At 37.1% G+C, this 27097-nt stretch overlaps 1 protein-coding gene across 1 annotated transcript; it reads left to right on the top strand.

Annotated features, from left to right (window-relative positions):
* Positions 1-634: 634 nt before the first annotated feature.
* On the top strand, positions 635-26822 carry LOC121370984. Its single transcript, XM_041496562.1, has 13 exons — positions 635-2084; positions 11414-11864; positions 12819-13014; positions 14762-14902; positions 15740-15922; positions 17287-17551; positions 17859-17991; positions 18497-19193; positions 19752-19809; positions 22422-22618; positions 23452-23560; positions 24512-24757; positions 25714-26822. The coding sequence occupies exons 1-13, from the start codon at positions 923-925 to the stop codon at positions 25734-25736; spliced, it is 3861 nt and encodes a 1286-aa protein (XP_041352496.1). The 5' UTR covers positions 635-922; the 3' UTR covers positions 25737-26822.
* The last annotated feature ends 275 nt before the right edge of the window (positions 26823-27097 follow it).

Genomic DNA, 27097 nt, shown 5'->3' with positions numbered 1-27097 from the left:
TAGTACGTGTGTCTCCGTGTACATGTGTACAACTGTATAAACTCCCATTATTAGTAATTATTTTATATTAGTATTGAACCGAAGTTCTATCGCCGGCAGCGTTCTAATTTAATATGCCGTTGTCAATATTGGAAATGACTTGTCGATTTTAAACCTGAGCGAACAATACACATCGCTACCACTTTACATTCATAATGACATGATCCGATCGTATGTGTCACTTTATAATATTTAATTTGATTAATTAGTTTGATTGCCGAAGCCGGCTATAAAAAAACCCAACAAAAACTAGACTATCAATTACAACTTTACGTTATTCTATTGTCGTCGACCAGACCCGGTATACACGCTCTAAGTATTGCCTGGTAGCAAGCTGCCTGAATAGCCGTGTGTTTACATCCCAGTTAGCAATGGGGTGGTTGCTATACCCACTCCGCAAATCAATACCTGTTCTAGGCAATCAATACATTATCTTCTTTTGTGATTTGGTAAACCTTTAAGAGTCGGGGCCCACCCAACAATAGCTGGCATTCATTCAGCAGAGTGGCCAATAGTGTTGTGACACAAACTATTTGCATAAGTATGTTTTAATATATACCATAAATAACGCGGGCGAAAAAAAAAGAAGAAGAAGAAAAAGAACCCAGAACCGCATTGGTATATTATAAACAAAGCCACAATAAAAGGGGCATTGTCGGTGGTGAAGTAGTCGAGTCGCGCTGCATTGGGTCCAGACATTACTTAGACATTTATATACATTGCCAGTACTTTCTTAGACAAGCGCCAGGCCGTTCTGTGTATAGGATCTTTACAGTAAAACACCGGTTAAGTACAGGAGAGATAAGCGATCCTCATGACTGGGTGAATCGTCAAAGGAAAAGTTAATCGTGAACGGACGACTGACCAATCCTGCGATCCCAGAATGGACAAGACGCAGACCGAAGGTGTTACAAGTGCATCTCCCACGACTCGGAGACCGTGTCAAGACGGCAAACAGCTTACAGGCAGTAATACCGGCAAGGATAAGGAGCTTGACCGGGCTAACGGGGATTGTGACGAAAAGAGAACGGGTGATGATGTAACGAAACAGAATCAGAATGAAACAATCGAATCGCAGCCCGATTTCTCGCCCGTTCCTGAAAGTAATCCGGAAGAGAACGGAACTGTGCCTGATCAACCGAACCCTGAAGTGCGGTCTCTCGAAGAAAACAAGCCAGAGGATGTAAACCGTACCGATGATAAGCAGATACACGAGGAACAAGACGAAGATGAAAGTGCTCAACAAGATACAGAACCTGTTCACACCGTAACGAAAGAAAGTGAAAGTGTAACGTCTTCTCCGACTGCTGGAGATAGCAGTCAACGTGACAGCAGTTCGGCTTCCAATAGTCCCGTGAAAGAAGAACATACCCCTACGCCAGAAACGATGCAAGACAGTTCAAGTGAAGATGAGTTTCACAGTGGCACCTCGTCACCAGAACAGAGGGTTAAGGGATCCACATCCCCCGAACAAAGTGTCACGGAATCCCGATCTCCTGAACAGAGGGTCGACGGATTTACATCTCCTGACCAGAACTCCGAGGAATTAACTTCTCCTGAACATAAAGCGAAGTCTCCTGAACATAAAGCGAAGTCTCCTGAACATAAAGATAAATCTCCTGAACATAATGCTATGTCTCCTGAACATCAAACCAAAGAATCCAGAGTAACATCTCCAATATACAACAAAACAAAATCACCCTCAGTCGACCGAAACAAGATTCAGACATTAACGCAATCAATTATCGAAATAAAGAATAACCTCCAGGATATCTTTGTAAATGCCAACCAACTACTACAGGACTATAACAAAAAGCTGAACTCACAACCACTGAAAGACTTTGCGCTTGATATGAACAGTTTCCAAGAGGATTTCGCTTCACTGAGTGCTGCGTATACGGAATGTGAGGACATCAGCAAGATCATCAACACAGAACTGAAACGTCTGCGTCAAACAACCAGTGACATCTCCAATCTATTGAACCGGAAGTTTAGAGATGAGGACCTGCTGCAGTGGATAGACCAAGACCCAGATGCGGAGTCAAGTAAGTTTATCTTTGTCATTAACGTTAGTGCAAAGTTTATAGCATAACTCATATTGCATCCAGTTACCTATAATGCACATTATTTTAGTAGTAGTAATAGTAGTAGTAGTAGTGGTAGTGGTAGTGATGGTGGTGGTAGTGGTAGTGGTAATGGTAGTGATAGTGGTAGTAGTAGTGGTGGTGGTAGTAGTAAATATATATATATATATATATATATATATATATATATATATATATATATATATATAGATATATAGATAGATAGATAGATAGCTAGATCGCAATTAGGCGTCCTGCATTTTGCAATTAAAATTCGTTATGATAAATGTTGATAAAGGCAATACTTTATAATTGCATTTTTTTCACGATGTAAAATGTTTAAACACCAAAATGTACCAAATTGTTTAATCAAATGAAATAATTTCTTACAATGAACAACTACGATCCAATCAAATAATTTGTTAAAATTACAATCGCAAATATCATAAATAGCATTTACCAAAAAAAACCCAACCCACCCATTCCCCCCCCCCCCCCCCCGAAAAACAAAAAACAAAACAAAACAACACAAAAACAAACAAACAACAAAACAACAACCCAACAACAACAACAACAAAACAAACATTTGGCAGCATATTATTTTCAAATCACTATATGTAGGACTTTGTATTTAAACATTTAGTTGAACTGGTTTTACTCTCTTAGTAGCGCATGCATTTAGAGGTGTTCGGTATCATGCTACTACGGAAACGTTTGAAAACTAGATGTCCTAAATTACAATTTCCTGCATTTTACAAGTAAAATTCATCATGACACAAGTGGTAAATGTCAATAATATTATTTTCATTCAGAATTATTGGTGTGTGTGTGTATGTGTGCGCGCGTGCGTGCGTGCGTGCGTGCGTGAGAGAGAGAGAGAGAGAGAGAGAGAGAGAGAGAGAGAGAGAGAGAGAGAGAGAGAGAGAGAGAGAGAGAGAGAGAGAGAGAGAGAGAGAGAGTGAGTGTGCGCGTGCTAAATTCCACAGTTCCCTCCTATTCCTCGTACCTGTGATAAACTGTTCAACAGATAAGACGGAAGAGTGCCTACCTCGGCCTTTGGTATACCAGTCCTAGAATATTTGTTCAAACTGACAATATCATGGTATCACAAGCAGACCATAACTACTATCACAAGTGGCTGTACAAATGGTAAGCTGTTTGACTATTTTGGATCATGTAAAGGCAGTTTCTTTTGAACCTCCAGTACTGGGGTGTCGTTTCCATTCGTATTGTAACATTTAAAGACGTTCCACAAAACTACTATTTATGCCTGCCTCGGTGGTGTCGTTGTTAAGCCATCAGGCATAAGGCTGGCAGATACAGGGTTCGCAGACCAGTACCGGCTCCCATCCAGAGCGAGTTTTAACGACTCAATAGGTAGGTGTAACACCACTACACCCTCTTCTCTCCCACTAACCACTAAGCCACTGTCATGGAGAGACAGCCCAGATAGCTGAAGTGTGTGCCCAAGACAGCGTGCTTGAACTTTAATTGGATATAAGCACGAAAATAAATTGAAATGAAATGGAAATGAAAACCACTACTTATAAACTAATAATTCGGATGTCTCCAACTCCCCTTAACTCATTTCTGGACTGGTCCTTGCGCGTTTTAATTTTAACATTGTACACCGAATGTTGACACAAGTCATTTAATACACACGTATTGTACTCAAACACAATATTTTGTCAGCGAACCGTAATGTGTGTTTGTTAAATTAGGCTATTAAGGAAATTACAATATAAATAATGTACGTATAAATCTGGTTAATTTGGAGAACATGCCAACAAATGGAGCCACGTGGTGATGTGTATGTGTACCTTAAACATTTTAATAATAGCTTTACACCTGGCGAATCGTGAATAACTAAATGATCGCTTGATTTCAGGAAAGCCTAGGCAACTTCAAGCCTTTGAGACGCCTGCCAATAATAATAATGAATGTAACACGCCACGAAACAAAAATTCCTACAAATTTAGACATGTTTAAATTTGAGACGCCCTTTGAGACCAAATTGCTCTTCTGTGTGAACAATCACCAAAGCAAGGCAGACATGGAACTGGCACAAGATTTCAATGTTATAAGAGAAGAAACTGGGTCTTTTTACCTACAAAAATATATGTAATAGAAAGATCAAAATCAAGACCATTTTAAGTAACATAATTTGAAATATACTAAAGCAATCTTTACAATGACCCCCACGGCAGTTCGCATATTCGTGGAGATTGCCACAGGTTTTTAAAATTCTTTGCGGCACTTTTTGTTTTTGTGGATTATATTCAATTTTTTTCTACGACATGTTTTTTGCCGTGGATATTTTCTTAATTGCAGGCGTTGTAAATTTGTATGCAAGTTCAGAACCGACAGGCTTGATAATTATTGGGATAGAACACCCTATTAAAACATTATACCTATCCTAACCTCTTGGTCATGGTCATGAACATAGGGGTTAACGTGCACATTCAGAGCAAGCTGTTGTAGTGCACACCTGTCATAGGCGCAGGTGTCGACTTTCACAGGCTCCTCCGTCCAGAACAGGAAAATATTTGGGGTGGGTGTGAGATGGGGTCGCCCGCGTTGGCATGTGCAAGGGAACACAAGCAGCCCGACCTGCGCCCACTTTCACAAAACATCGTAAGCCTAGTTTTGCACGTATACGTAAATCTACGACTATAAGACAATTCTTACTACTATCATAGTATAACAAATATAGCTTTAAGTACACACATTTTATTTTATTTTGTCATTAAAATGCTCCATCTTCCGTTATGATGTAATTTTCCGTGTGAAATAGATGTCAAACACATGTAAACGTATGCCCGGTATAACTGCTAATCGCAGACGTAAACTTACGATGTTTAGTGAAATAGATGCCAAACACATGTAAACGTATGCCCGGTATAACTGCTAGTCACAGACGTAAACTTACGATGTTTAGTGAAATAGATGCCAAACACATGTAAACGTATGCCCGGTATAACTGCTAGTCACAGACGTAAACTTACGATGTTTAGTGAAATAGATGCCAAACACGTGTAAACGTATGCCCGGTATAACTGCTAGTCACAGACGTAAACTTACGATGTTTAGTGAAATTGGCCCCAGGGACGGTAACGTGCAAGGTTTGGTTTTGGTACTATTGAATTTACAAATGTCGCGTAAGATTAGGTCTAAAAAAGAAAGATTGCGTAATTTCGTGAAGGTAAATTTGACACATAACTTGGATCGTTCATCGAAATTAAACATGGAGCTAATTGATTGATTTGAGTTAGCTGATTGAAAGTTTGCTCCATGGATTATTTCGTGTTTTATGTGTATGCATCGACACATTTCGTACCGACCCCCCCCCCCATAAACTAACTGCGGCATAGGTAACTATTTTCAGTTTAGCAGCAATATATATGCTATGATGCAGACAAAACGAGGCATTTTGTATACTGGTATCGAAAAAGCAGTTTATATGCTTCAGCATGTTTTTGTTTATTGGCAAATCAGTTTTCTTTTTCTTCAGTACCAGTTGTGGAGCAGTGGGTGTAATAAAATACAAATCGATGGGTAAACTAAGAATAATCAATCGTAAGACAAATCGATGGGTAAACTAAGAATAATCAATCGTAAGACAAATCACATCTCAGGTGTACTAATTACCATTGTGCTACATGCAGGTGTTGTGGTATGCTGTCGAAGAGTTCTGACATAAATAATACAAATATTGATCACCGGGGTGGCGGGTAAGTAACTGAATCACACGAATAGCTCGCCAAAAAAATATAGTTTCATTTCATTTCAACTTATTTTTGTGCTCATATCGAATTAAGATTCAAGCACGTTGTCCTGGGCACACATTGCAGCTATCTGTCGAGGACAGTGGATTAGTTGTTAGTTGTTAGAGGTCAGTGAGAGAAAAGAGGGTATAGTGGTCTTACACTTGCCCATTGAGTCGTTAAAACTCGCTCTCTGCGAACCCTATACATACCAGCCTTATGTTCGATATGTTCGATGGCCTAACCACGACACCACCGAGACCGGTACAAAATATCAGCACAGCACCAAATACATGTATAACTAAGACTAAACATGTCGCTTATCGGATCCCCACTACCTTCGAAAATCTCAAACATGGGAGTAAAAATCACGCTGTCTCTAATCTCTCATGTGCGATAGACATAAGTCTAAGACAAAATAAATACTACAAGGTATGTGTAAATATTACAAGGTATTTTACGTCTGCTAGTTTTCAAACTGCAACTTGCGTGCATTTGTGTCAGGGCAACACTGGCATTTCGGAATTACACCTTCCAAGTTACTCCCCGGGGTTTGATCCTCTTATAAATTCCGTGGCCTCAGATTACCTGTAACTGTTTAATTAAAACCTGGCACACAAAACCAAGTGGGCTATGTACTAAATACGTGTACAACATGGGGTAGATGTCACGGAATTTTTGTCTTTAATTACAGAAGATTATATATATTTTTGAAAACCAAATGAGCGCAGACCTGTATAATCGCTTAAAGTTACCACGAACAAAGTAAAGCAAACATTGGTTTTGGTTTAAATCCCGGTAGTAGATTTACCACACGATTAGTCTCCTTTTAAGATTACAATATACTGTGTGTTTCCTTTCCAATATTATACTACTTAGGATTTTTTGCCTTTTAAAAGTGTTAAATACGTTAGGTTCTTTCCATTCTCAAATTCTTCAACATTTGATATTTCTCTTAATAATATTTTACACAAGGTTATTTCAATTTCTAGTCTCCTATATTGGGCTATTTGCCTTATCACTTTATTACAAATACGTTAGGTTATTTCCGGTGTCAGATGTTGCTGCTATTGTAAAATGGTTTTGACTAATAAAGCATTTTAACGACTAAAAGTACATACTAAATATAGTTTGTTGTTAGAATATCAGTGTCTGTAGTTGTAAGTAGCACAAACTGGGTTTTGTCTCCCAATAATTTCGTATGTATGAAAAAATATATATTAGCAAATAAAAGTTTGACCTAGTATAAACACTAAGACGATTAACAACACATTCAATATACAGTCATCGATAATTTATGAAGACAAATGTATTTAATATATAATTTTAGTTATTAAAAGTGTTTGTTAGTCTGCAACAAACTCTGAACTGCCCCTTTAAGGCGTTTCCCGTTTAAAAATGCACAACGTCATTTTATATTCCTTGCCAACGTGTACTCAACATCTAGTGTTTTATTTTACCAAACGTCGTTCATAGCGCTTTTCTGAGGGTAGCCTTCGTGGTTGTATATTTCTTTCACATGTTGTTCTGATTTATAATAATGTTCTTGTCGGTGGGTCGTTGTTAAGCGTAAATCATGTCCTAATGTCATAATGTCACCTTTCATGTTTTAATTTTCACGTTCACCTCCTTTCTGTTATAAATCTGATTTTCCTTGTTGTTGAATAGGTTATCTATACAAATAACATTTACTTACGTAAACTGCAAAGTTGGTACTTATTTGTAAATATCCTTGGAGACATTATACCCGTTTGAAACACCTGTGACCCCTGTGACACTGCAACAAAAGAGTTTGCAACAAAAGATATGGCAGAGAAAGCGACTATAGAGAATCTAGATATAGTCACGCCTCTGGATTATGACTACCCAAAGGATACATAAAAGTTAAAAGTCAGTTTTCTTTAACAACACCACTGAAGCACATTAATTTATTAATCATCGGTTATTGGATGTCTAACATTTGGTAATTTTGACATATAGTTTTAGAGAGGAAACCCGCTATATCAGCAATGGATCTTTTATATGCAAAATCCCACCGACAGGATAGCACATTACACGGCCTTTGATATACAAGTCGTGATGCACTGGTTGGGACGAGAAGTAGCCCAACTGGCCCACCGACGCGAATAGATCCTAGACAGACCACGCATCAGCCGTGCGCTTTACCACTGGGCTACGTCCCGCCCCATACAAAAACAAGGTCTGGTTTATGCTAATTAAAAAAGACGTAAAGACAGTGATCTTAACGTGTAAAATATCCTAGACCGACCACGCATCAGGCGAGAGCTTTACTACTGGGCTATGTCCCGCTCCGTCAAAGGATACATAAATCACGGTATTGATCTGCAGGTGGCCTTTACTTAGAGGTAAATGTCAAACAAAAACATTAATCTGCAATGAAGATAAAAGAAAAAAACATAATTTGCAATGGATATAAAACAAAAACGTTTATCTGCAATGGAGATATACCTAATGTGTCAAATAAAGAAAAGTTGTTGCTATACAGGGTCACGTTTATTGCAGGTTTGACTGTACATACGTTTTTTACAGTAAATTTCTATACATTGTAAGTTGCCAAAATTAATGTTAATATGCCAGTTATTCAACATACCAAACGCTTTAAGGTTTGTAAATCGTAATCCCCATATGTATACATGTCAAACCATACATTGATTCAATCTAGGTGGCTTTAAGTTCACACCTGAATGCGCATACAAATCACATTGTAATTAGTTTAGTGACAACTCCTGGGGACTACGTTTTTCATTCAATGTATGTTCCGAGTGATAATTTTTTTATTACTTTAATATTTCATAGACCAATCCAGAGTGGTGTGTAAAGAGAAACCCCCTGTTGAATATCTACATGCATGGACATTTCAGAACTTGGTGATCTGCTCTCGTTGTAGAGTCTATTCTGTTGTTATCTGTTATCTGGTATTAATTTCATTGTAAACCTTTATCAGAATTGATATCGATAATGTCAGTCAGCAGGCAACATTTAAATAACTGCTCAACCAAGGATACATATCATAATCATGATCAACAAGCCACCGGCAACATGGGTGTCCGGGAATATGTACCCCCACCCCACCCCAATAAGAGTTTTCAACTGTAGATATAAGTTTAAACCTGACTTTATGTTATTTCAAAATTGAGGTCAAGGAAGCATAAAGGATGCTGAGGTGGCATGTTAAAAAGATACCCCCCCCCCCTAAAAAAACAACATATATATATATATATATATATATATATATATATATATATATATATATATATATATATATATATATATATATATATATATATTATATATATATATATATATATATATATATATATATATATATATACACATACATATACATATATATATATAGTTGAATCCCGTTGGCTTGAACCCCGTCGGTGCTCGAAAACGTTTTCGACCTATCGGGTCAACACACGTTAAGTGTAACTCGGGACTTTGTATTTGGTTCGAGCGTTGCGGTGTATAAGACCCTTCGAGTTCGACCCAATGAGATTCTACTGTATACATAACGCCATATTCCACTTGTTTTTAATATTCTGGTATAGATTTTATGGCATAAACGTTTATTACGCTTCAGACACGTATTAGTCTAGAACCCTCATAGTTTTGCATACCGATAACCCTGTCGTTTACTACAGTTCGAATGTATCAGAATGAGGTATTAGCAGATGGTACGTCCAGTGAATGTGCTGTATTAAGTTAAAGTAAGCCTATAAAGTTAACTTATTTAATAGCATTCCTTGAATGGTAGAAAAAAACTGCCTCTAACCCCACCACCACATAATAATGTTTAGACCGCTATTTTAAATGCAAGCAAAACAACATAATTATTCCATGTTTTAATAAAACACCAATGGAGTATCTAAAGTCGTGATATGACATGTTTTGTCTATAAAAATGTTTATCACTAAAAGACAAAATCGCTTATTTGACAACAACGAGTTCTTCTCCAGTTTGTTTTGCCGTGAATTGCACCACAAAACATTTAATTTTCTAGTACAATAGTTTGATGATAGTACCACCAGCCCCTCACACAAGAATATCCACAAGACCGTCTGGGCTGGGATGGTGGTTGACGCCAAGGAGACCAAGCCTCCATCACATTTCCACACCCTAAATTTAAAATAAATAAAAAGCTATTTTAAAAGAAACTAAAGATTTTAAAAACCGTTATAGTAAAGACTACCCTCGAACCCCATCCATAAATAATTATCGAGTTTTCGGTGCTAGCACGCTGTCCAGTGCTAGTCTGGGAATGGCAGTCCTCTTTTGGCGGCGAAAGAGGGATAAAATCTCCAGTAAAGGATTCCATCAGGAATGGCTGTCCTCCTATATACTAGGAACTAGATAGAGATTCATAGAATCAACCACTATTTTACCAAATGCCAATTCGACTCTGCATTGTGCAGATATACAGCCCTGACCATGTATTACGAATTTGTCGTTCAGATTCCTTTTCTAAATACACGTTTCTATGCTTATGCCCTCCATGTCATCGGTTCAGATATTTCTTAATCATCACTGGCTTAGTTTCTGGAACAACTGTATCGTGATAGCCTTGTCGTGCAGAAGGAATGTTACAGTTTGATCTTTTGTCTTGTTAGCCAGTATATCGAGGTGTACCGTGCCACTACAAGGCTACATTGTTTCTTGAAATGTGTTAGTGTAGCGCTCAAGGTGTGCTTCTCAACATCAAACAACGGGTGTTGCGACTGCTGGAATTGATTACCCATTTATTACGAAGGTATCACGAACAACACTAGCCAGCTGGAGCCGAGTTTGTCAATGACACGATCACTATCAGAAATCTGATATCAGTAGCGTTTTAATAACATGTGGCGTGTTAGGACAAAGCCAACACCCAACATATGAAAATAATAACAAAAATAACAACTATAACTACAACAAGAATACAATAATATAATTTTAAAAGGTGATAATGTTAGATCTGTAATAGTAGCAGCAACTACAACAGCAGCAGCAGCGGTATTATTATTATTATTATTATTAGTAGTAGTAGTAGTAGTAGCAGCAGCTGCAGCAGTTAGTAGTAGACGTAGTAGCAGCAGCGGTAGAGTAGCAGTAGCAACAGAAACATTAGTAGTAATAGTAGTAATAGCAGTAGTAGTACTAGTAACAGCAGCAGAAACAGTAGCAGTAGTAGTAGTAGTAGTAGTAGTAGTAGTAGTAGCAGCAGCAGCAGAAACAGTAGTAGTAGTAGTAGTAGCAGAAACAGTAGTAGTAGTAGTAGTAGTAGTAGTAGTAGTAGTAGTAGTAGTAGCAGCAGCAGCAGCAGTAGTATTAGTATTAGTATTAGTAGTAGTAGTAGTAGTAGTAGTAGTAGTAGCAACAGCAGCAGTAGCAGTAGTAGTAGTAGTAGTAACAGTAGCAGCAGTAATAGGAATAGTTGAACTAGTAGTTTACTACATGTAATACACCTATACATATTTCTGCTAGATGCCAGTACTGTTCAAGGAGTGATATTGTTTTATATAGAAAAAGACCAGCTAGGAGAAGAAAGGATTGCCCACGAGAAAGCGGCACAAGCCAAAGCAAGTCAAGTACGTGCTGAGGCTGCAAATGCAGCAGTCAACGTCACCGAGTCCAACCAGTTCGCTTGTCAAGCCGAGGCTGAGGCTACTGAGGCAGAGTTAGTCGCCAAAACCGCACGTGACCTAGCAGACGACGCAATCCGGGCCGCAGAAGAAGCAAGACTAGCTGCGGAGGAGAAGCGAAAATTTGAGGAAGAAGCAAAGAGAAAATCAGAGGAGAAGGAGAGGAAGAGAGCCGAGGAAGAAAAAAGGAAAAGAGAAGAAGAAGAAAGGAGACTAGCAGAGGAAGCTAAGAGGAATGGAACATCGATTGAAAGTGAGAGACAGAGAGAAGAACACGAGAGAACGCAAAGAGAGGCAGAGAGGAAGAATCCAAAGAACTGGCCAAGATACATGTAAGCTGGTAACGTCTGTGGTTAGGCTGTAGGACACTATTACATGTTCTTCGTTAACTACTGTACTAGTTTATATATACTGACGTCCAAAAGTAACTTTACAAGGCTTGAAATTGCATTATAGAAAACCAACAAACTGTAAGGTGGGATATATAAAAGTACATGTATAATGAAGTTTAACATCTAAACGTAAGAATGTACTTCGTGATACATGACAATTGTTTGTAAGGTGATTTCTAAATTGGTTCTTTTCGATTAACAACAATATTAACCAAAGTATTCACATTTTATGTATGTAAAGTTTCTTTTGGACATCAGTATATTACGGGATTCATTTAACTGTGTGCGATAATTAGTTAAGTGAAATATGAACCTAATTACTGCATTAACTCTTACAATGAAATTGTCTTTTGCGATATGCAAGATTCATTTGTCTTGTTTTAATGTATAATTTTAATTTTCTCTGCTCTACCAAAGTCAGTCATAATAATGTATCCGGTTATTAACATGCTTTAAATATATTGTCTTTGAGTGAATAAAACTGAGTGGATTGATAGAAAACATATTCTATTGCATATAATGTACACAGACAAAAGGATGGGGCACAAGACCCAACTTATGAATGAATGAATGAATCAATGAATGAATCAATCAATCAATCGTTTGTGAAAAACGATTGAATAAACTGAAAGAAAAAAAACACATTAACATTTTATCTTCTCAGCCAAACTGGCAAGTAATAACAATAGTAAACGTAACAACAAATAAATGATTCCGCACCACGAGATACAGTTTTCTTAGTCAAATCGTTGTGTCTGTTTAATGTATTAGTGAACATGTTCTAATATGAACCGAGTGGACGCTATACTTGTAATATTATTAATTCATACATTAACTAAAATTGTCAACGTTAACAGAAATGATAAAATGCCATCTTTCTCGTATAAACTGTAGTTACAGTACGGATGGAGGCGATTTTGATCCAGGCATTGGCTGCATTATTCGCACCATTGATGGGAGTATATCACGTGATGACATCGAGACGAATTCGATCGATCAGCTTTCTGGCATTCTCCAACTTCAAGGCAATGAAGAACTTATCAGCAACATTGTGAAGGTGACACCGAAAGACAGCGAGAAGACTTTCAAGGTAATTTCAGGAGTCGATCAACACATAAATACTAGTATGTAAAAGTCATTGTCTAATAAATATTTGTAATTTACCATCTTACACGGTTGCAGGGCTCGAACTTAAGAATTTGTCTCCTACGGCAATGTTTAAAAGAATTGCAATGGGTGAAACAGTCCACCGACGGCAATTTTGAGCCTGCCTATGACAATTTAAAAAAAAAAGACATTTGCAGCAAATAAACCTGACTGAAAGGCTATCTTGTTATATGTAGACATCTTTTAAATGTGTAAATGTTAAATATTGGCAGATAATGTACACCAGGTGTATACATTTCGCCATTGTTGAGGAGCTTTACCGACGGCACAAAAGTGCCATCGGTTATGCTCTCTACCTACGGCAACGTATATCTCAACTTTGCCGCCTTTAAATTCGAGCCCTACGGTTGTGCAGAATATGCCCGCTTCACGCGAACAACTGGCACAACTGCTTTGATATTTGTTTTGAGTGATTTTCACTTTTTTTTTAATTACCTATATATCTTATCGACCAATCCAGAAAGGTCCGCAATTACTATTACAAATTGTGCCCACCTCAAACATACGCCCTCCCCTTCAGCCCTGGATTAAGTCACTAACAAATAGAGGCTATGTCGAGGGTGGGCGTGCCTGAAACTAAATTAGATACAGGCAAGTAGTGTTTGCAACCTGATTGAAATCGGTTCTACTGGTCTACCAGTAATAGTTATTAACCAGTGGAGCTGATTTTAATAAATTTAGTAGTGTTTGGTTTGCTTAATGTTTTCATGGTTCTGTCAATACAAATATTAGGCGTATAACTTGTATTACCTTGGAAGATAACGTCTATGCCTACAGAAATAGTCTACTAGCTAAAAAGATCTAAAATGGCTGCTTCCATTAATTAAATTCAAAAATTGATGACTTTTATTTATTAAACTGTTAGTAGTAGGTTCATGTGATGGTACTTTGGGGGTGCATCTTTCCAACACATTAGCCTCATATTCCGTGGTTTTCACCCTTTTGGAAAGGGGAATGGAATATTTCATACTGTAAAATCACTTTTGTTCGTGGTTGTGTAATTGTTGTGAAATTCGTGGACTAGTGCAGTCAATGAATTTAAGAACAACAAACATATAATGTATGTATGCATAGTATGCACATAATACGAATTTATGATACTAGCTTTTAAGACTACAAATTCAAGTATCCAACGAAATATGTTTTTAGCAAAACCACGAAAATTTAAGCCCACGAAAATAAAGGATTTCACAGTACTCCAACTGATAATTTTTAATGAGACTGTCTGTTAAAGGGACATTCCTGAGTTTGCTGTAATTTTAAAGATGTTATCGACTAGCAGAAACTTTTTAACGATTGTATTTACATATCAAATATATTTTTCTGCAAACAATATTAGTCGCTGTATATTAAACGTGTTCCTGATCGTTATAATATTTGTATTACATTAAATTTCATTTTATTTTCTAAAATAATTTTTTTCGTACGTACGAAATTATTTGAAGACAAAATCCAGTTTGGGCCTCTTACAAATATTAAGACGACCAGAAACACATTGAATATACAGACACTGATATTCTAAACAAGAAAATATATTTAATATATAAGTTTAATCGTAGAAATATTTTATTAGTCGGAAACATCTTACAATGCATCACACTCAGGAATGTCCCTTTAATTTATAATGAAATAATATTTAGTATATTAGTAACTTTATTTTGCTGATTCAGTTTGAGGAGCCATTTTGCTTGGCCATTCCGCACTGCGCACCCCGTAGTGGAACTGGCAGGGAGCCAGTCATTAAAACTCTCAACACTGATGGCCGATGGGTAGAGCTTCGCACATACGATGCGTATTTTGAAGACATTAAGGTAAATACACATGAATATATTTTGTTCCTTTAAAATTATAAAGGTACGTTTTCACTAATATCACTTGTAATAACGATTTGTAGGGCTACTGTTAAAACCTTGTACCTTGCGAGGAATTAAAAATTGCAATATGCCATATATCCTATTTTTCCATAACATATGTTACTATAAGTCTTAATTTTTGGAAAGTCGTTGATTTATTTGTAATAGGGTGCGTAATCCTGTATACAAGACTGTATAGAATGTTTGTAATAAGTAAAAATTAAGCAATTATATTTGTTCATGTCTGGTATTGTTTTGCTATCTTTTTTACGAAAGTGAATATCAACAATTAATGTACACCTCTGCTGTTTCCAGGCAGAGTCGTAGGCGCGATAACTGATGACGTAAAGGGTGCATATTACCCTGGTAAATACAATTCATGTTACATGCTAAAAGAACCTTAACGTAACATACTAACAAACATTCGTGATGCCCCAAGTTCCGCCAGCTAACGTTTCGCTAATGTTCGCGAACTTTTTTTATTGATTCCCGACGCGGCCATTTGGTTTACAGTGAAGCGCATAAACCAGTCTAGCAGATGTTTTTCTTCCCGGTCCGACTGAACTCGGCCTTGAACGTTGCAAAGTTCAACGAGCTTCAAGCTAGTGGGTGTGACACGAGTGTCCAAATAGCACAAGTTGCATGGTACCAAAGAAGATAGTTCAAAGTTCGAGGTGTACCGTCAAATATTCACGGAGTGAAAACAGCTGTGGCTGTGATTGGTAGTAATATGTATTTAGTATGCCTATAAAGATTAGAAATTCTAAAATAAATATTGTACATGTCGTATTTTAGGAAATGCGGTTTGTGGAAACGCGCACGACGAGTTTTGGAACATTTGTCGTCGTCTACCGCACCAAACGGGAAAACCTGACACTGCCAAATAAGGGCGGGAAGATGACGTCATCAGTTGATTCTCGCGTGAGCTTCACGTGCAAATCTGTAGGGAAGAAACTCAACACGAACATCACAGTTGAGGTATGAACAATAACATACTGTTATGAACAGTGACATACTGGTATGAACAGTAACATAACATACTGGTATGAACAGTAACATACTGGTATGAACAATGATATACTGGTATGAAAGGTGTCATACTGGTATGAACAATAACATACTGTTATGAACAGTGACATACTGTTATGAACAATAACATATTGGTATGAACAATAACATATTGGTATGAACAGTGACATACTGGTGTGAACAGTGACATACTGGTGTGAACAGTAACATACTGGTATGAACAGTGACATACTGGTATGAACAATAACATACTGGTATGAACAGTGACATACTGGTATGAATAGAGACGTACTGTTATGAACAATAACATACTGGTATGAACAGTGACATACTGGTATGAACAATAACATACTGGTATGGACACTAACATACTGTTATGAACAGTGACATACTGGTATGAACAAATAACATACTGGTATGAACAGTGACATACTGGTATGAACAATAACATACTGGTATGGACACTAACATACTGTTATGAACAGTGACATACTGGTATGAACAAATAACATACTGGTATGAACAAATAACATACTGGTATGAACAGTGACATACGGGTATGAACAGTAACATACAGGCATTAATTAATATTGGAAACAAATATTAACGTGCATGTATTTTACGCAGATCAAACTTCATTTATCCTGTACTCATTTCATGGTATGTTTTGATACCATCTAGCAGTTGCGTAGGCTGAGTGGAGGCCACGGGGGCCATTCCACCACCCCACCCACAATCATAGTTTTAAAAAACTAAACAAAACTATTAAATTTTATAAAATCATACATACATACATACATACATACATGCCCACCCCCAAATATAAAATCCTAGCTACGCCAGTACTATCTAGGTACCTTATAACCTTAAATTTTCTTAATGTGTAAGCACATGTCTGATTAAACAAACCACACTACTGTGGGTAACATGTTGGTACACTAGTGCGACAGATATAAAGACGTTATCACTGTTATGTTCTATGTTTGACAGAACATAGGCCTACATCTATATTGATGAATAACCAATGCAGGTAGTCCTAACGAAAGTGTAAACTACTTCATGAAAATTGATTTCCACTCAAATTTCCTAGAACAAGTTCCGAGATTGGCATATGTTAGAAAGCCAGTATCCGCTGATTAAACAACATGCTGTATAGACTTACAAAATATATAAATTCTCATGGTCTAGTATGGTCTCATGAAATAGTATTTTAAAGAACAATTATACGATTTTAAAGAAGTATACAACTGATGAAAATACTCGTTTTCTGACAACAAATATATATTAACCTATGATTTCTGACACTCGCTCAGGTTCAACATGTTGAGCAGGGAATCGTCCAAGACCTGCGGAACCGAAAACCGGCCGAGTGTGCCTCTCTGATTACCTGCAGTCCCATTCTTAGCCTCAAGGTTCACAACAAGACCTTCCAGAAGCCGGTTACGGTGGCACTTCCGGTTCCGCAAAACCCGTCCCGGATCAAGCGACCGATGACCAGTCTGGTGAGCACCAAGCCAGGTTCGGAGCCCAGTGGTCGACCGCAGACAGCGAAACCGACGCCGTATAACAAAGCTGAAGGTAGTTATTATGTAGTGTATATATGGTGTACATTTTCAATATGAATGACTTGGTAAATTGCTAATTAAATAATTGAATGAGAATGAACTAGAATGTGCAGTAGCATAAAAAATTAAACATTTGACTATAATTAGGGGTGCCAAGCATTGCATGAATGATTTTTGTAAATGAATGAGCGTCATTGAGTGTCAAAGAAAGGTAAATACGTGAATAACTTGATGATGGACATCAATGCAAACATTCAAATGTTGCCACCTCTGTAATCCTCGATGTAATCAGCTCTGTTTGTTAATTCTATCATTGACAGTTGAAGAAGCGACAGACGAACTGCACCTGATGACTTTGTGTGATGGCGAGTGGGTCACAAACCCAGACATCCTCTTAAGTCAGTCCAAGAACAAAGACATCGTCATGTTTGAAATGGTCCAACCATTACAAAGGTAATAATGTTTTTTTTTTTGTGAATTTGAAAATGTAAATAATTTTGAAATAATGAAAAATAAGCGGTATTAGTTATTGACTAAAAGTATTTTATTCCATATACATGCATATAGAAGCTTTTATAATTCAGAATATATATATATATTTTTTTACAAATTTCATAGTCTGGCATAGATTAACTAAAAGTAATTTTTATTTCATATTCATGAATACAGAATACTTTATAATTCACAATTTTTACAAAATCTATAGTCTGTCATAGTTTGACTAAAAGTAATTTTATTCCATATACATGGCATTGTATACAGAAGACTACATAATTCACAATTTTTACAAATATCCTTAGTCTGTTATAGAATCATTGACTAAAAGTAATTTGATTCCATATAATATACATGTATTCTCTGAACATTTTATAATTCACAATTTTTATAAACGCCATAATCTGGCATAGATGACAATTTCTATTTCACAAATATAATTTCTAGTTAATGTGTTCTACAGATTTTTTGTGATGCGAACCAAACTGGAATCAACGCCGATACAACTAGAAAAACTTCCACCTCTCATAGAAGAAGCAATCACACAACGTATTATAAAGGTATTCCTTCGACAACAAACGAAAGATCTACAAAATGTACTCCTGTCCTGTGCAAACGTCAGTAAGGTGGAGAGGGTACTGCGGCAGCTGGCGGAGGAAGAGTTCGAGGAAGGCCCGCCACCAAGTAGAGACATCCTCGTTAAAGAAGGTCAAATTATGAAGATCACCTTCAGAGGAAACATCAGACTGGACGAAACAGATGACGTCAGTAAAACAGCCAATTCGCAAACTGATCACTCAAGTAAAGCAACCAGTAAGGAAGCAGACGATGATGTCGTTAAAACAGCTAGTCAACAAACAGATCAGTTCAGTGAACCAACCAATCGGGAGACAGATTATGCCATTAAAACAATTGTGTATAACAGTCATATTTCGTCTAAGGTGAATTTTCGTGTGATAGAGTTAGATAAATTTGCTCAGAAGGCGATAGCCAGTTACCGAGGATTTGCTCAAGTTGTTACTAAAGGACTGGTTCCAAAAGTGATTTCGGTGGACGACAGAGACAAATCACGTAGTTCCGCGCAGCAACATAAAGCTCCAGTCATAGAGATGATACCAGGAAATCTGTTATTGTGCGAACTACTAATTTCGATACCAAAGGTAAATTTTTGAGAATTACATTATTATAAAATATAAAAAAAAGATAATATTATGTAAACACCACCGAGGCCGGTATACATTTATATTTTTATTTATAAACTATATATGTATACCGGCCTCATTGGTGTAGTGGATAAGCCACTGGCCTTAGTGCTGATAGGTACCGGGGTCGCATCCCGGTACCGGCTCTCACCCACAGCGAGTTTAGGTGTAAGGCCACTACATCGACGTTTTGTTTTGATAAAAGTGCACCCAGCCATAGATATTATTGTTAAACATTTCGATATTGCTAGCTATTGTAATTTATATGATCGTTCTGCATATAATTCTAACTTGTTGATACTATTTACACCACTGGCTTTCACTGAAAAACAGTCAACTATTAATTGTTCCACACCATATATTGCAATATAAATGACAGTAACTTGGTTTATTAAATTCGATGTCATTTAGTTACACGTATTTGTTGTTAGCTACAGCGTATTTTACGTCTTGTATGTACGTATTGCAGCACAAACAATAACATTCTTTTTTTTTTCTTCTCTATCACTCATTTAGCCAGAACCTGAACCGCCGAAACCACTCAACACAGCACCAGTTTTGTTGAAAGCCGAAGGTAATAGATTTTTGTTAATAATTGTTTTTAAATCCTACTCTATTAACGTGCCCGTATCCACCACGGGGTTCGGGCACTCTATCTCTGTTATGATCAGGGATCTGACTCGGGACAGAACAGTATTTAATTTAAAGCTATATTTATACTTCACAGCCGACTCTTGTCGGCGAGTATTTACGGTATTGTAACGGAAACTTTCGCGTACACGTCTCGGTTAGATGTCAGCGCTACATTATCGTATCTAGTCGGCGAGTATCTGACTCGCCCATTTCTGCTTCTGTTCAAACCTAATCCTCATTTTTCAGTCAATTCTGCGTGGTTTTAATACAGTTCATATTACATTTTAGTACCAGTCTAATTAAGATTAGCCCCACTATTACATGTGGATCTAACAGCAGCCCGTTGGAGCTTATGTCCAGTTGATCTTTCATTCGACCAATCAAAACCTTACTTGCAAAATCATGCCAGTGATTTGAAAATAATTTGAAAACATTCGGGATAACGCTGAGGGTATACGAAATGATTCGGGTGAATTACGAAATATGCCGGAAACTAATTGCAATATAACATTTTATATAAATAACGCTGTAAAAGGCGAAGTGTAATTGGTCGATATTTAAATTGCTATTTATAGATGAAATGTCACCTGGACACGGGCGTCCACGCAATGCTGTTAGATCTACTGGTAGACCAGTAGAGCTAATTTTAAGCAGATTGTTTTAGTACGTGTTCGTTCAACGCTCTTTAGTTTACCTCATAAAGAATTAAATTTCAGTGTCTCATGAGGTCGGCAGTCAAAGTGTGAATTGGCCTTTAGTGGACAATAGATATTACTCCAACAAGTAAACGGGTCCTTTCAGACACGCCAATAAAATATATCTATTATTAATTATTTATACACCTATATTTATTAAGGCGCATAATTTTGATGGGCTGATCTAAAATAAATTTATATTAAATGTTTAATCTTAAACTATAAATTAGTTAGGATAGGAAAGGTTGGACCGGTTTTGTTTTTTAAAAACCACCCCCCCCCCAAAAAAAAAACCCAAAAAAAACAAACAAACAAACTATTTCAATAGATAATGAGAAATTAAATCTTTTGTACGTCTATATAGCAACTATAAAGGATGTAAACTAGTTCAATAGTACACTGTATGCATAAAGTACATGCAGATTTATATTTGTATGAAAAAAGTATTTGTTTTTAAATGCGTGTACACACATGATAACAGTTTTTATATTTATCTTCAACATTGGTAATTATCTCCCTTCTATTTCTGGCTTCAAGACTCCGCGTATGGTAATGTGGTTGTTGCTTTTAATTATTCATGAGGTATCCTTCGATGTTTCCGGTTTATGGCCTTTTTTTCTGATATTTTATGACATTGTCTGCAGTAACACTACATTGAATCAGTTATCTTACAGCTACTTGAATTATGCTGAAAATGAAAGTAAATGAAAGGGGAAAAAAGATCATTCAGGTTTAGAGTTATTTGTGGTGTATTGAAGTCATGAGCAGATTCATTTGCATATCTAAATGACATTTACGTCTGCCAAAAAGCAAATTGTTGAATATGATTTGCAGCCACATTTTATATAATATTTTATAGTTTCCTCCATAAATATCCATTAAATGGACATTTTGAACGTATAAACTCAGTAACATTTTGGGCTAACAGGATGGGTATTTAAAAAAATAACTGATTACAGTTATATAAATTACATTTTCATGATTAGAATATTAGTGTTTTTATATCCAATGTGTTTATGGGCGTCCTGCTGTTTGTATAGATATACTGGATTTTACCAACTAATAATGTCGTATGCACTGAAAGAAAGTATTAGGTGTAAAGTTTATATCCCAGCTAAAACCGGTTTTTAACCGACAGAAAGAAAGAAAGTGTTTTATTTAACGACGCACTCAACACATTTTATTTACGGTTATATGGCGTCAGACATATGGTTAAGGACCACACAGATTTTGAGAGGAAACCCGCTGTCGCCACTACATGGGCTACTCTTCCGATTATTTGCGCTTCCCACAGGCAAGATAGCACAAACCATGGCCTTTGTTGAACCAGTTATGGATCACTGGTCGGTGCAAGTGGTTTACACATACCCATTGAGCCTTGCGGAGCACTCACTCAGGGTTTTGAGTCGGTATCTGGATTAAAAATCCCATGCCTCGACTGGGATCCGAACCCAGTACCTACCAGCCTGTAGACCGATAGCCTGCCATGACGCCACCGAGGCCGGTCCGACAGAATGGGAAAATTGACCAAACACTTATTACCGCCTTCTCCTAGACCCACTACTTTTGTTAATTACTGATTGAATATCTACATGACAAACATAACCTTTCTTATCATTACCAGAGGCGGATCTAGGGGGGGGGGGGGGCAGGGGCCCGGCCCCCCTAAATTTTGCGACAGTTATAATTTTATTATATATTAATTTTCATTTTTTTTTACGATCCCCTCCAAACCTCCCCCAAAGTTCCATTGGCATTCCCTCTCATGTCATTGGCCCTCCAAAATGGATTTTCTGGATCCGCCACTGATTATTTAAGTCTTTCTTGGTTAAAGGTTTTTTTCTTTCTTTTTGCACAGGACCAGTAACCAATGACGTATTAATGCACATCGCGGACGAAATTGGCGATGACTGGGTGAAGCTGGCACAGTATTTGTGCGTAAAGCGCGTACGCATTCAAGCCATTATGAGGCAGCATGTTAATGACAAAAACACAAACAAGATATACGACATGCTGACCACGTGGTCCAAGCGTCTCCCCACTTCAATGGACAGGGTAAATATTAGTATTTATTACTGACAAAAACTATTAAATTAGCGACATAGTAAAAAACACAACAACCCCAAAAACCACCACCAAACAAACAAATAAAAAGAAAGAAAGAAATGTTTTATTTAACGACGCACTCAACACATTTTATTTACGGTTATATGGCGTCAGACATATGGTTAAGGACCACACAGATTTTGAGAGGAAACCCGCTGTCGCCACTACATGGGCTACTCTTCCGATTGGCAGCAAGGGATCTTTTATTTGCGCTTCCCACAGGCAGGATAGCACAAACCATGGCCTTTGTTGAACCAGTTATGGATCACTGGTCGGTGCAAGTGGTTTACACCTACCCATTGAGCCTTGCGGAGCACTCACTCAGGGTTTGGAGTCGGTATCTGGATTAAAAATCCCATGCCTCGACTGGGATCCGAACCCAGTACCTGCCAGCCTGTTGACCGATGGCCTGCCACGACGCCACCGAGGCCGGTACAAACAAATAAATAAACAAAACAAAACAACCTCCCCAACCCCAACAGCACCCCCAAACCAACCAACCAACACCACCACTAACAGAAACCACATAAAACACCACTCACATCAATTTAAGCCCACAATTACTAGAACGTTAAAATCAACTAGCATGATTTTACTTTCATTATTTTTACAACTTTTTAAAGGCTAATTACGCCCCCATGGACGATAAATCAAAAGGTATAAAATGAATAGTCGAATGATTGCTATTGTAGATTCCAAAAGAAAAAACAGTCAATACATACGATATATACATGCCAAATGAATGCAATTAAAAGAAAACGGTTTAAACCTGTTTGTTGCAGGTTGACATGCTGAGTCACGCCTTAACGCTGTGTGGTCGGGGTGATTTAGCAGAATATCTTCAAGAAAGAAGGGACGAATTCCGAAGAGAGCGAGCGTATAGTGCTAGAGGTAGGAGTCTGTTTGATTAGTTCCCGACGTGGCTATTTGGTTTGCCGTGAACCGCATAATCCTGTCTAGAGGACGTTTTTCTGCTCGGTCTGGCTGAACTCGGACACACTTTAAATAAATGAAAGAGTCTGTGAATAACATCAGTTATGCCAGCATCGTACCTTGACAATAATATATACATATATATTTTTTTTTTAATTGGTGAGCGTAAATTATCGTGTTTTTTTAACACACACACACACACACACACACACACACACACACACACACACACACACACACACACACACCACATTTTGTTCGGTAATTAAATTTATGGATTAAAAAGTAGTATAATAAATTCGTATAATATGTATACATGTATTATGTTTTCACCACGGAAACATATTATTTCACAGTACATATTATGTGTTTAACCATCCTAGTGTAGTCGACTAGCTAGGTTATCTTCAAAAAGAAAAAAGAAGATAAAAAAGAAGAGAAAATACTGGTCTTATATGTAAAATGGATGGCTTGTTATTGCCAAACTTAAGTATGTTACAAATCTACATAGGAGCTACTCCCTAACCCATGTTTTGCAACCATTGGAACGAATTATTTGTTGTGATCGTTACTCAGTTAACAAACAAAAACATATATTTGTTATTATCTTATTCACGTTTTACTTATGTTTTTTTCCTACATAAAGCCTTTGTAAGGGAACCTTGCGTTTATTGATGTTCTTTTCCCAGGCTCCTATCTACATAGAGCCTTTGTAAAAATAGCCCGGGAATCTCTCGTTTACTGATGTTCTTTTTCCAGGCTACATAAAGATTTTGTAAGAATTCCCCGGCAATCTCACGTTTACTGTTATTTTTCTAGGCTCCTATCTACATAACGCCTTTGTAAGAATAGCCCGAGAACCTTGCATTTACTGTTGTTGTTTTTTCATTACTGTTTTTCTTGTTCCAGGCTCCTATCTACATAAAGCCTTTGTAAGAATAGCCCGAGAACCTCGCGTTGCCAGGAACTGGCGGGTACTGGGCAGACGACTGGGTCTCGGCGATGGCGAGCTCAACGAGATAGATCGAGCGAAGCAGAGCAACATTGACCGATGTTATTACATCCTACAACGTTGGCGGGAACACCAGGGGGAAGACGTCACCCTGACCGTCCTGTCAAACAGTCTCAGACAAGCTCGATACAGAGGGTTGGCAAGTGAGTAGTATAGTATAAAGAATTAACAATGTGGAGATAACTCCAGGTAACATACATTGTAGTCGTCCATCGTGGGTGCTTCTGTTTTGAGGTTACATTGTAACAAAAAAGAAAGTTCCTTGTCAAAATTATTTACGGAGGAAACCCCCCCCAACTGCCGCTCTGATTTATAATAATATGTGACTTTGAAAAACAGGGCAGGGTACCCCCAAAAATAGAACTGCGATTTGCAGCAAGAATGAGGGTTGCTAATAAAAAACTTAAATCACTTAAATGGTATGAGATCCCCCATTTTCTTGCTATTGAATTAAATGTGACATACCACACTGTTCATTGGTGTACTGCCTGGGTGTGTTGTGATACCCTGCTTATATCAGTTTTATTAGTAAACGTTAACATTATCGGCAAATTGATTTGGTACACTGGAACCTTGATAATCACACTGGCCATTTGACATATAATAGTATTAACGTAACGCTGTCTTCCAGCATATCATTATTGGAAATAGTTTTGAATCTATACACATCTTCTGTCATATCTTTAAATAAATAAATAAGGTTTTATTCAGTTTAAAAAGGTTTAATTCAGTTTGACCCAATAGCCGATATGTGTTTTGTGCTGGGGTATCGTTAAACATTCATTCATTCATTCATTCATTCATTCATTATTCAGTTTGTACCACCAATGTTATTCATCTTTATTGGTCTGGAGGTATTTTAACCGACACTAAGTTTGCAGCTGTGGCACGATTATACAAATTTAATGCCAGGTTACCAGTTGTTTCATTTAACATTAGAAAAATCTAAAACTATGTTTTCGCAGCATACATATGTGTTATATTTGATTTGATATGTCCACCACAAATCAATAGTGACTGATGCGATAATAATATTACCAATAGTGTTCTTTCCTTGTTAACAGATAGTATAATTTACTTAATGTTGTTGTTGTTTCAGGGGAAATCCAGACTGTCGCCTAAAAACATATAGTTCCAATTATGAGGACAGACAGACAGACAGACAAATTGAAGACGACGTCAACGGAATTGCTGCAGTGCTCTGTTCTGTACTTTACTGCTTGTACACTACAAATGGAATTAGATACTTTAGTTGTTAACACTGTAATTCAAACTGTGTATTTGATGTTTATTCATTGTTTAAGTTTTGAACATTATAATGCAAATTTAATATCCAGCGTTAAGTTTTGAATATTATTATTCAAATGTTTATTTTTGTTTTCATTTTTGCACAATTCAGACTTGTTTCATTTTTATATACTCAAGTTGTTATATATGTATAGAGTACTCACGATTTCTTATATGCATGCACACACCCACGTACGCTCCTGCACACGCACGTGAAAAATACAAGATAATCACGTGTACAAAATTTGTATTAAAGTTACAAGAGTGTAAATAACAGCTAATAATATAATGCCGAATATAATAATAACTCTATGCAAACATTGTCTGTATATATTTTTCCTGTGAACATTGCAAAAAGAAAACCCATCATATTTTCCCCAATACTTTTATGAAAGAAGTGTATTATAAAACATGTTAGATTCGTTTCAAAGGGTTTTGATTTCTTTATAACATATCGTATCATATTTGATCAAATGACACAACTATGTATATTTCATAGTTCATATTTAGAGATACTATCTATTAATTGTTTATAGGGTATATGTACGTGCATTATCCATTGTTTATAATGAAAAATATCAAACTTACAAAATAGAATAATAAATATGATATTTTTAGTATCGTAGTAGTAATTATTGCTTTTTCAATAATGGTTTTGCAGAGCAACAAAACTGATACATTGATTTATTCAATGCCATAGCTCTCAGTCTCAAGTTATTCGCACCCTTTCACAAACCTACCCATCTAAGAAACATTCTCTGTATGTCAGAACATATGTATTATATTTCACTGGCATAGGGTAGATTATGATATAAATGAAAACAGTACAAAACGTCATTAACATAGTAATGTTTTAATTCGAACTTAATGTACAAAGGGATAGCAGTCTGTGATAAGTAATACATGTGATAAATATATTATGAACATTACATGAACATGTTGTGTTTTGTGTTCAATGGCAACTCGTTATTGATTCATGTAGCCGTGCCAAATGATTTTTAAATCTGACCTTTTAACATACACGTATTTCTCTGTCTCTGTCTATACTGTAGGGTAGGACGTAGCCCAGTGGTAAAGCGTTCGCTTGATGCGCGGTCGGTCTGGGATCGATCCCCGTCGGTGGGCCCATTGGTCTACTTCTCGCTCCAGCCAGTGCACCACGACTGGTATATCAAAGGCCGTGATATGTGTTATCC

This window comes from Gigantopelta aegis, chromosome 4, assembly GCF_016097555.1.
Source record: "Gigantopelta aegis isolate Gae_Host chromosome 4, Gae_host_genome, whole genome shotgun sequence".
NCBI lineage: Eukaryota > Metazoa > Mollusca > Gastropoda > Neomphalida > Peltospiridae > Gigantopelta > Gigantopelta aegis.
This window is presented reverse-complemented; position numbering and strand designations above follow the sequence as displayed.